The sequence below is a fragment of the Lasioglossum baleicum genome, chromosome 6 (genome assembly GCF_051020765.1).
Source record: "Lasioglossum baleicum chromosome 6, iyLasBale1, whole genome shotgun sequence".
NCBI classification, from domain to species: Eukaryota; Metazoa; Arthropoda; class Insecta; order Hymenoptera; family Halictidae; genus Lasioglossum; species Lasioglossum baleicum.
This window is the reverse complement of record NC_134934.1, coordinates 5,693,178-5,709,464: the sequence shown is the minus strand read 5'-3', so window position 1 is coordinate 5,709,464 and position 16,287 is coordinate 5,693,178. Positions and strand designations below refer to the sequence as shown.

At 41.1% G+C, this 16,287-nt stretch overlaps 3 protein-coding genes across 3 annotated transcripts in view; 2 read left to right on the top strand and 1 right to left on the bottom strand.

Annotated features, from left to right (window-relative positions):
- The window catches only part of Sfl (N-deacetylase and N-sulfotransferase sfl), a 171,730-nt gene extending 167,838 nt beyond the window's left edge, over positions 1-3,892 (top strand). The window contains exon 13 of the mRNA XM_076425486.1: positions 108-3,892. Within this exon, the coding sequence (XP_076281601.1) occupies positions 108-218 (111 nt within the window). The 3' untranslated portion in view covers positions 219-3,892. The remainder of the gene's footprint in view (positions 1-107) is intronic.
- Positions 3,427-6,980, bottom strand: Amt2l (Amt-2-like protein). Its single transcript, XM_076425512.1, has 2 exons — positions 5,392-6,980; positions 3,427-4,890 (listed from the first exon to the last, which is right to left on the bottom strand). The coding sequence occupies exons 1-2, from the start codon at positions 6,109-6,111 to the stop codon at positions 4,141-4,143; spliced, it is 1,470 nt and encodes a 489-aa protein (XP_076281627.1). The 5' UTR covers positions 6,112-6,980; the 3' UTR covers positions 3,427-4,140.
- A 154-nt stretch (positions 6,981-7,134) lies between these two features.
- The window catches only part of Mcu (mitochondrial calcium uniporter), an 86,602-nt gene continuing 77,449 nt past the window's right edge, over positions 7,135-16,287 (top strand). Inside the window, exon 1 of the mRNA XM_076425516.1 lies at positions 7,135-7,269. Coding sequence (XP_076281631.1) covers positions 7,174-7,269 — 96 coding nt within the window. The 5' untranslated portion in view covers positions 7,135-7,173. The remainder of the gene's footprint in view (positions 7,270-16,287) is intronic.

Genomic DNA, 16,287 nt, shown 5'->3' with positions numbered 1-16,287 from the left:
TATCAGAACCACATCCCAGAAGAATTTCCCAAATTCCAAGTCCCTTCCTGTCCCAGAAAGGACTATGTGAATAGAAGAACTCTTCTGACGCGGTAATCTCTTTGCAGAGGTATTATTTGTCCCACAACACGGCCCTAGTGAAATTGTTGAAGCGACTGGGACTGCGTACTATCCCACAATGGCTGAAGGAGGACCTCACGGACACTGTGATGACCTAGCAAACGTCGATCACTTGAAACGACACCGTTTCGGCGCTCCTGATCTCGACGATGAACGAGATCCACCGTCTCCTGGCGGAGGACTTGTAAAATACATTTGTAAAGTACACTGATCGCTCTCCACTGGACTCGAGATCCTCTAGAGAAGGACCACAACAGGCCTAGATCCCGGTGGGTTGGCCTAAATCGATGGGGGCACCCTGCGAAAAGCTAGTCAACTATTAAAAAAAAAAGTGAAGAACGGTTTCACGGTGACAGTGGCCGTCGATCGTTGTTAATAGCACTATTATTAACGTTATGTATTATTATCGTCATCGTTGTTCCCTCGCGAAGGAGGCGATTGTTATTTCCGGCGCCGTCATTGTCCACCAATCCCGATCAACTCTGATCGTTTACTATGAAAAACCAAAAGACGAAAGGATTCCTAATTTCTCCCCGAAATCCACGATCGCGGCGCGTTTCATTTGATAAAATCAATATTTTGGTAACGAACGCAGACGCGTAGGATCTATCGGGGACTTTGCTTTCTCTGGGTTCAAGTGGTAAAGATCATCGATGATCCTGTGGGCGAGACGAAGGGCGACGATCCTCCGGGAAATGGCGATGACCACTGTGAGACAAGATCTGTCCAAATCGTGTTACAATGTTTCAAGAGATTTATTTCCTCACGAGGGTGATCCATGAGATAGATCGAGCGTTGATGTTTTCCGCGGATTGATCACCGAATCAACCCGCCTGTCCTTCACTCCTGGCACTAATTGCAGGATCATTTTCAGCGAGTAAGAGACCTCCGGGATTCCTCGAGCTTCACTCCCGCCCACTTACCTCTCGGAGAGAAACACACACACACATACACAAACACACTGACACACGACCATGAACATACACCGATGTACATTAATCCTCGTTGGCGTAAGCGTATTTAAGGAAACGATAATGATGATTCTATGTATATTTTGACAATACTATTCTTGGTACCGACGATGGAGAGAGAAGATCGATGAAAAAGTGTGTGTGTGTATGAATGCAAGAGAAAGAGAGACAGAGAGAGAGAGAGAGAGATGAGAGATCGCGTCCGTTTGTACATTTATGTATCGTACCATTTTCGATGTGATCGTAGGTGTACCATAAAATTACTTAACATGGCGAAAGAAATTTAGGGGGACGATCTCGACAATGTGATCGTTCCTGATCAATCTTTTCCGGAGGGGAGGTGATAACTGCCTATTTGCAATAATCGCTATCGTCACGTGCGAGACACGCAGACTATGGTTTATACGATGAATCCTATGTTCCGTGGTAGGGGAGTATGTTCTTGTTGTTAAAGGTATCGGTTTTTTCGAGACTTTAATACCTGATTGTACCTAGGCGTGTCCTATAGCGGATGCACTCCTTGTGGACCATCTCGTTGGCCACAGGATCGGTTAATCGTGGCGATCGCAATTTGTTGAATGCATATCAGTTAATATTATCTTTGTTACACCTTGTATACGATCGATTAGCTACCTGCGTTTATTTACGATCGATTTTAGCTCGTCGGACTGAGCAGTTGTCGATATCAATGGTCGATTTTCTTCCGGTCGTTTGTTTGCTGCGACGATTAACTTAATGCTACCAGCATTTGCAATTTTTTAGTTAATTCTACAGAAAATGACATATTTTCGTTAAACATTTTATTTGACAACACAAGTTGTATTGAGGTTTTAACGGTGTTACTGCAAAATGTTCTTCCTTCTTTTTATCGTTAACAATCTATTGAACTTTTTTATGAAATCTTACAAACGGATCTTGTTAAATATTTTCATTTTAGCAATCATTTTAACAACATTGTTATTACAATATTACTGTAAATGCAATCACAGTTTACCTCTTTTTCTTATCGTTAAAAATGTATCATTTTGATTTATAATTTCATTGATGGAGTAATATACGTGACTCTTGCTGAACATATGCAGCAAATTATTACATAACTTTTGAACAAATAATGAATGTTGCACCGACAATGTCTTAAATCGAATCAGGGGTTGTTTTAAGGATAACTGACTAATTTTTACAATATAATATAATGTTGTTACAAAATTATAACAACATAGAATGTTCCGTATCACTCTCGCAGCAAACGAGCGACACCTTTTGGATCTCGGAACGCGTTTGGCTTGTTTCTGGAAGACTCGTTCGAAATTGTAGTATCAGGGTGACGGAAAATCATTGTTTAACCCTCGAACAGCGATGTCTGGGTCTCTTTTGACTCATCATTCCGAAGGTCTCACCTATTTTACAAGTCTCGGGTGGGTACTTTCAATTTTCCACTACTAATCGAAGATCTCCAAAAAAGATCGATACATCTTGGGAATATTACATTTGGAAATTTGCTAAAAGTTCTTTAAAATCGTCCGATTTGCGAGGGTTAAGCGAAAAAGAGCACAAATTGCAACAAAAGGAAACAAATAAAAATTGTAACGCAAACGTTACGAAATCCGTAAACTATGGGCCAAAGCGAGTTTCTAAATCGCGACACAATTCTTATTCGATCGCGTACGATATTTCACGGGAGGATTAAAAAAAAAAAAACCCGGTTTCTACACTTATAGACGCTGTCGTACGAACGTGTTTTGTTACCCCTTGTATATTTTATTTTCATTTTTATACTGCCGTTGAACTGTGTCACATAAAAACGGTTAACGAATCATGTACAAAGTTCATTGTTAATATATATAAAAAAAAAGATAGTTAAACGAGCAAAACGATGATATCTCACGTAACTAAGCGATTGATCTGTTTTTTCGTCGAATCGTGCCATTTTACCAAGTGTTGTATATACAGTTGTATCATTGTGTACCGCGACGTCGGATCTCTAGAGTCAATATCCATGATTTTCTGTTTCGGTATGGCAGCGGCAACGACTGTCCGGTTTGCTGCTAGCTGACAATAATATTTGACAAAACAGAATTAGAAAAGCCGACGATCCGCTCCGTTGGCGAAATACGAAATAAAAACGTTTCTCGAAGCCCTTGCTGAACGACTATTGGCATTATTCACTCGTTGGCTCGCATAAACATTTCATATCTATCGAAGAGCCATCACGTTTTAACGATTTACCTACCGAAAGTCTTCTAACAGGATTCTCAATAATTGTATTGCAGCAAAATGCAGCTTGGAAATCTTCTTTCAAAGAAATATTTGAAGAGAAATTATTAGAATTTTATTAAAATTTTTAAGTCCCGATAGGTAAATTGTTAAAATAAAAATATATCAGATAAACCATCAATCTTGTATCAGTGAAGACATATCCAAATTCCAATCGGACTGATCTTACGTGTTCAATTAATTCACGACCGACTGCAACATCTACTCTCGTTATAAGTTCGAATCGCGAGCCAACGACAAGATATGCTAATATTAGTCTGGGTATTTGCAATTTCGGAAGAAACACGCAGTGACATTTTGTGGCTGTGTTCCCGCGGACTGTCGTGCAGTCAGGGACAGAGAGAAATCCACGAAAAAGAAAAGGGAAAAACTATCATTGTACGAATAAGCGGGCGAACACCTGTAGAATATGTGTACGACACTTTCATAGGACTTTTGATTATTTAACTTAAAAATTATTCTATTGTAAAATACTGTAATAACTGTATGAATAGTCCGTAAGTTCTAATAAAAGAAATGTTCAAAATCTTGACCCTGTTCTGTTTATTACTCTAATCAATTCTTCCTGCATCAACAGACACATATTAAACTTCCTTTCAATCTTACATATCAAAATTGTTATTCACCCAGCCTTAAATTCACTCTTATGTGTTATATTATAAAAGTGACAAGATCAAATAAGGGATACATCTTCATAATTTTAATAATGGCAAAAAACCAAAAATTTGAAACCGTTATTTGACTGGCAGTAGCGGGTTTAGTATTAAAGTTTGCTCTATGGAGGCGGTCTCGGTGCAACCACCCTGCCTTTCTCAACAGCAGCATGTTCAGACTGGTACTTCATAGCATGAATTCCAGCACTAGGTCTCCTAGAATCCGCAGTCGATCCAGGTTCAATGTAAACAGGATCATCATCAGCCTCAAACAATCTTGTAAAAAAGTTCTTTATGGGCACCTCTCGAGCCTCCATAGCCCTGGTAGCTCTAGAATGATTCAAATGCTCGGACCTGTTCCTCAACAGCCCCATAGACTCAAGCAACCTGAACTGAATATACATGATCACACAGACCACAGATGTTATAGTTATCAGGCATATCAACTGCCAAAAGAATTGCATTAAATTGGCCGTAATGGCTGCTTGCCGATCGATATCGAATAAAGGAGTTACTAAGCTTCCTAAAAACGCGGAGGCAACGTGGGTGGCTACTATGTTGCAATAATCCTCTAGAGCGCTTTGGAACACCACCTTGGAGACCACAAAATAGACCACGCTGCCGATCAATCCAAGACACAACGCTGCCTCGGGTGTATAGAGGTCGGTTCCACCAGATACCATTGCTACACCAGCTACTGTAGCTTGAACGCATCTCGTTACCGTCCAATGATTAAACTCTTCACCGGTCAGAACGAAATGGAAACCCACTACCAACACGCTGCAGGATGTCGCTGCTAGCAGATTGTTCAGGTAGACGTTGCCATCGCCTCTGATGGTAAGTCGGAACTTCTCGTTTGACATATTCAGGCTCTAAAGGGACAGAGGGACTATCAGCTTCCTTCCGACTTGATCTTATCGCAAGATAGGATGTGGACCGACGGGTAAGATAGAGTTTCTTTGGAATCATAATGATAAGGAGTCGGAGGAGGTCGTGTGACCATAAAATGGTAACCCCTGTGTCGCTATTTGGGCAACCATTTTAGCGTTTATGGTGAAAGTATGGTTACGATAAGAGAATTGCTTTGTTGGAAATGATCGTCGCCGGTAGACCTTCGAGCTTCATGCATTTATAACATGAACAGATCTGGAAAATGCAAGAGGAGGTTGACGATAATGAATATCGACGATGTGTGCATCTTTTGTTTTTACTATGAGGACGTTTTAGTCTATGCAGTAGATTAAAATAATTTAAGAAGGATTAAAAAGAATTTCAGAACGAGGAAACAATTATGTTTTGGTACCCGGATAGCAAAACAAGGGTTGAACCACCCCTGTCCTATCTGGTACCGCTTAAGGATTCAAAGGATTCACCTGTAGGCCAATGAATACCATCAGCTGGCCTGCGAACACGGTTCCCGAGGTACCAGTAGCGATGCTCGCGTCATCTATGGAACTGAGCCTGAGGATCCTTCTTCCAAGGACCATGCACCCCATCAATCCCGACAATCCTCCAACAAGGTGTACCAAAGCGGATCCAGCATAGTCATGAAAGTGAACTATCGTCCCCTTCAACACGTTCCTCTTCATCCAGCCTTGAGGTGTCCAGATCCAATGAATCAGGAAAGGTTGCATCAATCCAGCCAATACGAACCCGGTGAATAGATATCCGATTGTGTGCGTTCTTCCCACGATACCAGACGTACAAATGGCAGCTGCGATTATCACAGCCGACCATCCAATCAGGGCTTCATTCCTATCTACTTCCGGATCACCTATCCAATATCCTTCTCCTACTAACCCGTGTCTATCGCCATTGTAGGCGATAAGGTAGCCAACCAATGCATACGCCAATGTTACCCAACAAATGTCTACAATGTTCTGTAATAGAATCAGGTTGACATTGTTCACTGGCACGCTGCCAACATGGATCAGGACGAATCCTATGCGCAAAAGGATCACGAGGACCAGACGAACGTAGCTTGATGTCGGTGCGTGGGTGATTAGGGTTGCATTGTAATGGCGTGTACTTGACAGGTTGTCGTCGTAGAACACGTAGTCGAACTCGTCTGCGGAAGAACTTACCATTCCCATCAGAGCGGTAGCAGGTTATAGCAGGTTATAGCAAGTGTCAAGGTTTCGATCATGTTTCGATATAGCTCATCGTTGCACTTGAACTTTGCTTATAGTACTCGATACGCGATTGTCAGCCTGTGTTTATAAAAGGAATGGATTGGTACAGATTGTGTAAATGTTTTTGATGGTTTTCAGAATTTTACGCCTGAATTGTACGTCCTTTAAAACAGAATAACTTTTTTATGATTGTACCAAACGACCCGATGTTTTTTGTAAGCAAACGATGAAAATTTCGATGAAATTTTCAGCATGTGTGTAACTCTACTATTGCTCTACAAAACGTATATGTATTTCAAACTTTCATCAAGGGCCCAAATAAAAAAGTTTTCAAAAATGCCTTTTTTATTTTTGCATGCAACCTTGTAAATTGTAATTTTCGTACAATCTTTTTTGCACATCATTTAGTAAACCAATGCTTCTAATTGCTTACAAAACATCAGGTCGTTTGGTACAGTTATAATAAAGTAATTCTGTTTTAAAGGGCGTACGAATACTTATGGGACTGACTATATAGAAAACGTATATTCCTCGAACAATCCTGTATCTGTCATTATAAGACTAATTACTGCATCTTAATCCGACCACATCGTCAAAATTTTATCAAATTCTATTACGTAGTTTTGCTATAATAAAATGTGTTCGATCGCCAGGGCAAAACGTGCGCGCAAGGTCGATTCAAATATTGAATAAACACGCGGGTTGGTGGGGGACGCGTTGTGATTGGCCGCAGCGCCATAGGCCAATGGCGGCGACCAGAGCGCGCTCGCGCATGTCACCATTGGCCGCCGCAAGGTCTGGGTCTCGGGCTGCAGGGACAAGCCGGCAAGCGATGCCGCCCGTCGTCGACGTAGGTAGTCGTTCGAAGACGACCGTTGGTCCCCCAGTGTCAGGTGTCAGTGACTCGTGAGAGAGAAAGAGAGGAGCGAACGAGAGAAAGAAAGAGATCAAAAACGTTTACCTTAGTGTCTGTTTCGTCCTGTGCTCCCCGTTCCCAACGGCGGAGATCCGAGCTCCAAGAGGATGTCCTGTCGCGCACTATGCATCGTACGATGGTACGAGGTGTCCCGCGTGCTGAGCGTTTCCTCCACCCTGGCCACGACAAAAAACTACCGGAATGTGAGTGTTGTCATCCGCATTTCTCGATTTAGCAACTCGCTGAATCATAAAACAGGCTCCCACCGGCGACAGTTGCCTGTCAGATTCGCTGTAACGTTTTCCCCGCCTCTTTCTCTTATTACAGAGTCTTTGGCTTCTGCACACAGTAACGTAAGAAATAATTGTAATAGAATGATATTTAAATCGTTGGTGAATAGTGTTATACAGTTAAGGATTTGTAATATTTACTTTTTTCCATGTACATACGATCGTGCCCCCTGGTCCGATCAAGCACTTTTGAGGACACCGTTGTTCCCACTCTTTGTAATACATAATCCCTCTCCCCCTGTAGTTATGGTAGTGGGGAGTAGGGACATGACGAGCAACAGGCGCCCAAAAATACATCGAGATTACAGGGAAACCTGTCCGCGACTTTATCATTAGCGCCGGCACTCGATTTCCATTCGGCGCTATACGTCGTGCATACGTAAACACATCCACTTCCAACTGCGATGCAAATACGGACACACACTGTGGGCAGAAACACGTTCCCCCATTCTCGAATTATTTCGCGGACACACACTGATCGCCGGGATTGCCTGCGGCCACTGTCCTGTTTTTGGTCACGGAACGCATGTGCCACAGTTAGGATACCGTTACAATAAGATTGACGCAGACACGTGTAAATTTGCCTTGTCGCGTTTGGAGTTACGGTTCATGATTAACTGGCAACTGTGCGTCTTGGGAACGTGACTTTCGAGTCATTTGGATGCTGTTTTCTTTTTTCTAGCGTTATAATTATAATGTTCTGTTGTAATACCGAGAATTTCCGCGTAGAGAATTATCACGTCGGGCGATAAGAATTTATTACTTACTCGGCTCTGTGTGTCCACGCGCCACGCTCTCGCGCATACCGCGTCCGCAGTACGCCTAGAATAATTACTATGACGGCATGTAATAGTGGGATGTATATCGGACTCGCTTATGGTGGCACGTCGGCCGGATATGGGTGTTCGGCTGGGGACAATTTCCGTGTCTGATGGGGGAAATAATTGTAATTTAATTCACGGAGTTACGCGTACAATAATCATATTTCATCGCATTGTTTGATAACATAAAACCCAGTTTCAAATATCCAATCGTTTTATCAGTACAGTCGACGATTTGTTGGACATTATGGAACATTGTTATTGTTAAAATATTGAATTCATTTTCAGACAATTATTTTGCAATTTGGGTTGTCGATACGGGGGTTAAATGTCGTTAAATTTCAACTAGATTGTTTTAAACTATTTAGTCATTTTAATATTTTTATTATATATGGTGATATTAACAGTTTGATTATACAAGATCATATTAACATTTTGATTATACAAGGACATATTAATATTTCAATTATATAAATTGATATTAATATGATTGCATATCAAATGCTGTTCCGAAATGCAGTAGAATGTGCATTGACCTGACAGTTAGGGGGAATCCTTTTACTTTTTACTGTCGAGTGATTTCAAATTTCCAAACCTCGGTAAACTCGTAGAGAGCAATTTCCAACGCAGGAATTAATACCTGGTTAGTTTCAATAAACTCATTGCATACTATCCCGAACCGCCAATTTGGTGTTTCCACGGCGTCTCAGAAATATCGCTAAATAGTTCGTTAGAGCTAACCGTGGATCGTGACTCAATTACTCGTTTCTATCGTCATCAAAACGGAAAATGAACTTCCTGCGAAATTCGTTCGACACAGCCATCTCCGTCGCGAAACTATAGACCGTGGGTTTATTGATGAACGGCATCGAAATCAAACATCCAAATGGCCAATACTTCTTCCTCTATAATTCCTCTGGAAATACGGAAGCTAGTCGTCTTAATACGTCATAGCGTTCCAAAGATCTACAGGCAAAATGATCGACCATAATTGGACGGACGCTTTTTGCCCGAATAAAATCAAAACGAGAAATCGCTTTTGGAAATAGCGACTCGTGAAGGATTCTCCTTTCAATTCGATCCAGCGAAAATATTCCGGCTTGAATACGCGTGTTCCACAAATTCATGGAATATTTCTGAAGCGCACGGACAAAATTATGTCTGGATATTGGGTGAGCGGCGGAGTTCATGCGATTTATTATTCTTCTTCGAAATCATGAAGGGGATAAGCTCTTGTCATTCTAGTTTTAGGAGAAGCTGTAAAGCACACGGGGTTAGCAGGCCTTCCAAGACGATAAAGCACCGACGAAAAAGTGTGCATCAATTTTTCAGAGCTTGTTGCAGAGGTGAAGCTACTCTCTACAAATCTATCGTACAAAACATCACGGAAAAAATGTTCTCAAGTCTGTAAATTGCTGTGCAATATGGGATATTGCACCTGTGGGATACAAAACGCAGCTTGCACTTTCCACTCCGTTTTACCTGAATAAAGGAGTTTTCTAGAAAAAAATGCAATTATGGATAAAAATTGTAACTTGATAGTTTTCACTTCACGCGTACGCTTTTTGGCTAAAATCAAACAAAGCGTTTTCGAAAGAAAATTCAGGATTGAATCCTCGCATTCGACGAATTCAAGTAATATTATTGGAGGACCAAACGACAGGCAAAATTGTGTCTGAATATTGTATGAGCAATGGAGTTCGCAGGGAGATCTATTCGACTACCCAGCGAGCGATTACAGAGCGGCCGCATATCGCTTTGCCATTTTCAATTTGCAGAGAACGAGGCCGGAGTTAAACGGCGCAAAAGTTGTGTTATTAAATTCGTGCGTCTTCTTTGAAAGTTGTGTGAACATTCCCTCGGTCGGCTTAAACGACGAAACTTATCGTCCGTAAACTACCAATAGTCGAGTTGAACACGAAGAATAGTTGACGTTGACGATAGTTGAAGATAGTTGACGATAGCCCGAGGGAAACTTTAGACGGTCGTCCAGCAGGGATCGGCTCGTGTGCCCACCTTTGGCCCGCTACCAAATCACGCGAACCGCCGACAGTAATATCGCAGTCAGAGATCTCTTGACTTGCTAATAGAAATTGATTTCGTGTTTCGCGGCTGGTCGACAGCGGTCTTTACACAGTTCACTTCGAATTGAATTGATAGATTTGTCTATGAACATGCTGGCTGCTGCTTCGCAGTTAATTAGGATGTTAATCATCTTTGCTAAGAGGTTGCGCTGAATTAGACCAGTTTTTTATTGGTACTTTGGTTTTTATGTTTGGGCTAAATGGATAGTATTTATTAAACTATTCATTGACAAATATTAATTGAATAGTATCAGTATAGAAAGCATTAAGTCTCACATTCGCCGAGTCTCCAGCACTGTAAATACGACACCGTCATCTCACGATAAAGTATGTTGACAAATACGTCCTCTGAGGTCCGAAGCCCATAGCCATAACGTCCAAGGGTCGTCCATCTTGGTTCTCTGGGTCGCGGTACAAATTAGGGTGTCTCGGGCGAGGCGGATTAGGTGGGATATTCGATAATCGACCATCAGGGAGCTGGAGATTTGAAGCTGATAGGAAAATTGGTCCGTGGAACGGCGTCCTCTAAAATAATAGATCCTGTTTCACGACGCGATAAAAACATTACGAGAACATTTCTCATAGCAGCTGTAATAGAACAACGTTCCCTCGACGTGTATCTTCTTGAGCCCCTGACGACTCGTACGTTTTACGACGTATAACGCCATGTTTTCTCTGACGGTAGTTACGTTCCCCTATTTAACACTTTATTTACTTTTATTGAAATTGTGGAAATGCATTTTCAATCAAAAATTGCTTCCCATATTTTGAATTATAACGAACTGCGTTGAAATAGAATTTTCTTTCTTAATATGTTTAATAGATTGAAAATAATATGGCAATATTTTAAGTTACACCTACTCACTTTTCTCATAAATGTATATAAACACGCGAAGAAATAAAAATCTGGAAAAATACATCTTATAATTTTTATAAAATAACACAATCGTGTTTAGCAGTAAATCCAGTATTAATATCACGTCGGCAAGGAATAGTGGTGGCAGCAAAACTCTTCTAGAATTGTACAGAATATCTTTAAGACTTTCCGAGGATCCGTGTTAATACGCGATTCAGAGTTTATCAAGTGGACCGTGGACGATTGGATTAATTTTTAAAATCCACGGACTACGAGGGAACTTTGTCCTCCGCGGAGGAATAAAAACTTCTTCCGATATCCAACCGAATCTAGGCCAATCGGGTGTTTTAACTGTAAATGTAATTTTGAGAATTACGTCTTTTCCGATTATAATACCATTCCACATAAAATTTGTTTATGGTAATCCTGAATATTGTTTCGGTAATCCTATTTATAATTGAAGCACGCGTCGTGCGTCGGCCACGCGAAACAATGGGGGCATCCGGAACTGTGTGTTCGTTAGCGAACGTCCTCTTGGATCATTAGTCATTCTCGATCAATAATTAATTGTATGCACAGTATACAAGAGCTTTTCAATCGATGGGTCAGTCCGATCATTAGACTACGGGTTTCATGGGCTCGTGGCAAAAATCGGCAGGTCAAATGCAGAATAGTGAAAGTATTTAATCAATTTAAAAATATTGTTGTATCGTTCTCAACTCACTAAAATTATGAAGGAAAGAAATAAATAAGTTTATCCAGCACCAGTACCTTGGAATTAAATTTTCATGACAATTAAGAGACTGAAATTTATGTACATTTCTTGCAATTCTGATGTTATCAAATGTCATTTAGTCAGTCTACTGATTACAGTACGAAGAAATGAAATACGTATCGAATAATTCTGACGCGAAAAGATCACAATCTTCATGACGTCGAATGTACATTTAACGATGCTGTAATTAAGCGGATTTGGGACTTGACGCAAAGTAGTATCGAAGCCGCGATTAGTTTATATAAGCTAATTAGGTTCTCGAGTCGAGTGTAGACGAAGTAAAAGTAATGATATCGGGCGCTGGAGTTCCCCCTCTTTGCATTATTGCATAAAGTCGTTGTACGTCATGACCGCGTGGATCGCATTACTCATTCTGATTGACTGTGGAAACTAGTCGAGCCATGTGAGTTGTCTCCGACGACAAGATCCCAGAATTTGTTTGGAATGATTCATGAAAGACCATCATATTTATGATTGATAGTGTCGCGTGAGTAGGTGAACGCGTTTCTGGCCGGGTATTGCTCCTCAGCGTGATGCTACTCTTGAATAGTGCACAGTATTTAGAAATTAAATACATAGTGTCATTATGGTTGTGCGTTAATGACACATTTTAGCGTGTGAAATGCGAGACAGTAAACTTGGAATATATTTTTCTAGATTGGCAATTGATCTCCAAAGTGCAATACTCCGCCAATTACACTTCTCTAAAAAAATTTGTTACCAAATAACGTCCCAAAACTGCCAAAAAATTGTATTTAAATATTTTACCAGAGAGTGACCAGAAGTACTAAAAAAAATTGTTCTTCGGCCAGCTTACTCGACGAGGATTTTTCTAGAAACTTGGGAAGACGCATTGTCCACTCTGCAAAGTGCATCGCGGCGCATCCGCGTGACACAATCCGCCTTTCCAGCTACATCAGTGTCCACAGTACAAATCGGCAGAGCAAGCCTTGTATTCAGCAGCATTCGCGTTGAAACTTATTCCCTCGGGGTGCAATCCTCAGATCAAGGTATCGATAGTCCGCAGTATCCGTGTCATCCTACCCATAGTGATTCATCGGAGGTGATCACGCGTCTATCTTGACAAACGAGGATTCCCTGAGCGATCTTCGGAAGCCGATCTCCGCGACGTCGTTTCAGCTTTTGACGAACCGATTCCGCATCGATTGCCGACGGGTATAAATTATTATTCCCCTCGCGCATACGATGGTTCTCGCTGATTCAGTCGAGCCCGAAGAGATGAACAGTCGCCTCTCATTCAAACGTTGCCGAACCTTGACTTAATTCTGAATATCGACTGCTATTTCAGTCAAGCAATTGAGGTATGAAAAGTAAATGAATCTCTCGGAGCAAACGTTTCCATGAATTCAGGTCAGATCCAGGACCTTGATCTTTAGTGATCTTGAATCGCTTAGCAAGATTTTTTGTTGTCTCCGGTCTGCTGACGTGGCATTTGAAGAAGCGAAAGGAATTAATTATTGGTTTTTGTGAGTCGCCACGTACGAGTTGAAATTAAAATTGTGGAAAAGGTTGAAATTCATCGAGTCCTCATCGATCTTGAATCAACGAACGTTGAATTTGCAGTTAAACGATCCAACTAAACAATGAAAGACAAGAAATCACGTTTAAAAATAGAGGCTTTTATCTGCACCCAGATTGCATCTCCATTATACTTCAATCGCAGATTGCATCTCTCACTCGTCCATAAATCCAATTATCGAGAATTCCACATGTGGATCCTTAATGGCCAATGATTCTCCTACTGACTCATGTTAGATTGCTGAACGCGTTACATCAACTTTTACGTAGAATCTCGAAGATATCGGTGCAAGTTTCCACCCGGAATTCGAAGTTAACTGTGCCAATTTGATCGTTTTTCCTCAGACGTCGTCGATAGTCGATCGTTTCATAAAGAGAGCCAGGCATAGTCGTTGGAAAGCAATTGCACGGCAGACCTAGCATTCGCAGGCAACGCGATACCTTTTCATTTGTTAACCGAAACGTTTGGCGACCGAACGATTCGATAAATTGCTCTCGAGTTCGTTCAGTCGTACGGATTGCTGTTTCATAAGCCAGAAACTAGACATAGCTGTTCTCCCTCGGCGCGGAATTCTCATCTTCTCGAGTACTGTGATATTTCTTTGGCTGTCCACGCGGCTGGGTTGGTTATTATCTAATTCGTTTCCTTTCGAAGCTGATAGGTATTTTCCCAACGAATTAGTCCGAGTTCAGATGGTACATCTTCAACTATTATTCTCAATTTAAAATTCTAATTTATCGTAGGAATATTTGACAATTTTTTATGCTAAATTTTTATTTTTATCGACATTATATTAATATAGATTTTCTATTTTCTATTTCCATTTGTATTATTGCAGTAGCAATTTTCATACTTGAGTGAGGACATTTTCATAATTTCAATAATTGAAAAATTGGAAACCAGTCATTGATCAGATTGATAGGAAGTTTGATCCTAGTTAGTTTAGTATTAGGAAGAGCTACAAATTTTACTTCTACTGAGTTAGCACGCCATTGGGTACATCATGTGCATGCTTAGTGCCTAATTAGATGGATCTTCATTGACGTAATACCTCGTCAGACAGATTCTGTACACATAGCTTACGATTAAATGGACACAACACCCATTCATCATTTGATCAGGTGAATCCCACATCTATGTAGTAAATGCTATGATTAATCATCGATCACTGATCAAACTAATCATCTGTATGATGAATGGAGGATGTACGTGATCGTGATAGTAGTACGTTACAGTTTGCATTCAGATTCTAAAATAGTATATGCAAAAGTGACGAGAACATTGAAGTTCCATTAATGTTACATCGTGTTTACCCAAAGTACTTCATTGATTAATTATATAGTCGTTACTATTGTTTTCCAGCTGCCATCACCTTCCATTGTAACGTATATATAATTAGCAAATTGAACCTGTACGCTTGCATACGAGTTGCATTAAATTCATGTTATGGTTGATCAAGAGATTGCACCAGTAAATATGCATGGCTACAACCATGCATTAAATTCTGTGGGAATATTAAGTATACTTGTGCATTAATAAACTAGAATAAATAAACAGAAGTTGAGAACCATGAGCAACAGAATAATGTAGAGGACTCATTGCCAAAGAGTGCATGAAGATTAATAACCTAATAGAATATGTATACAGTAGAGGACCTATTACCAAACTTTATACGAGAGTTAATCAATTAGTATACCTAGGAGAACGAAAATCAAAATCTTGCACAGCAAAGTCAATAAATAGCTAGAGTGTAAGGGACCAATTACCAAAAACTGTGCACTAGGATCAATGAATTAGTCTAGACGAAAAAAAACAGATTTCTAGACCCTATAGGACCTATTGCCACGGACCTGCCAGAGGGACATAACTGTTGCAGTCCCCGAGACAGGTTGACAGCGTTAATTGCTGTAATAATCGGTGTACGAAATTCTTGGAGCGATTGAACCCGATAACGCGCGGGTCTCGACTGCGAAACTGCATCGACCCTTGAAATCCGGTTAGTTACCGCTGATCGTTCAGGTGTAATAACACAGCCATGAAAACGGGAAACAGTGTCGAGTGCGCGTTTTGTGACCGACTGAATACTCGGGGGCAAAATTAAAGTAGAGTGCCACTCTGAACGCACGGCGCTCTTTTGAACCTACAGGAAAAGATCTTCGACAAAACCTGGCTGGCTCGCCCGAGGGCAATTCCCGGGCTTTTGCTTCCGCTTCTCGCGCAACAAGCTCTCTTTTCTCCCTTTTCCCTTTATTTCTCCTCCCTTGATACATTTTTTAAATCAAATTCTTCCAGCTATACCTCCTCGGTTTATTTGCGTGGACTCGTTCTATACATATAATTTGCCTTTTTGAAACCGGCCGTCAATCTTCTTACTTGGCTCCCTGAATGTGTTCATTTCACTTTTTTAAAATTCAGTTTTTTCACTATTCATGAGTGAAGCTGGGACACAGACTTGGTAATCTTGTTGAAATTATTTCTTCCTTTAATGCTGGATCATCGGTTCTAAGTATCAATGTAAGCTGCACAATACAGACAACGAGTGACCCAGCCCGTTCATTAATTCGACGATGAACTGCCCTATTTTCGCTCTTCTCGATCTCCAGGCGGCGGCGCGGCGGTCAGATCGTAGTTCAATCATTTAGCAGCTAATTCTTTCATTAGGGCGCCGCGGTGTTTATACATTTATAAGTTGACCTGGCCTAGTTCCGACTTTGCAGCCCTTACTTCGCGCTCGCATAAAGTGAAGCACTTCCGGTCCGTCGTTTGCGAGAACAGTTTCCCGTTCATCGCGCGTTTTCACGACATTAGATTTTCGATGGCGAAGCGTTTCCCTTCGAAAGCCTACGCGGACCACA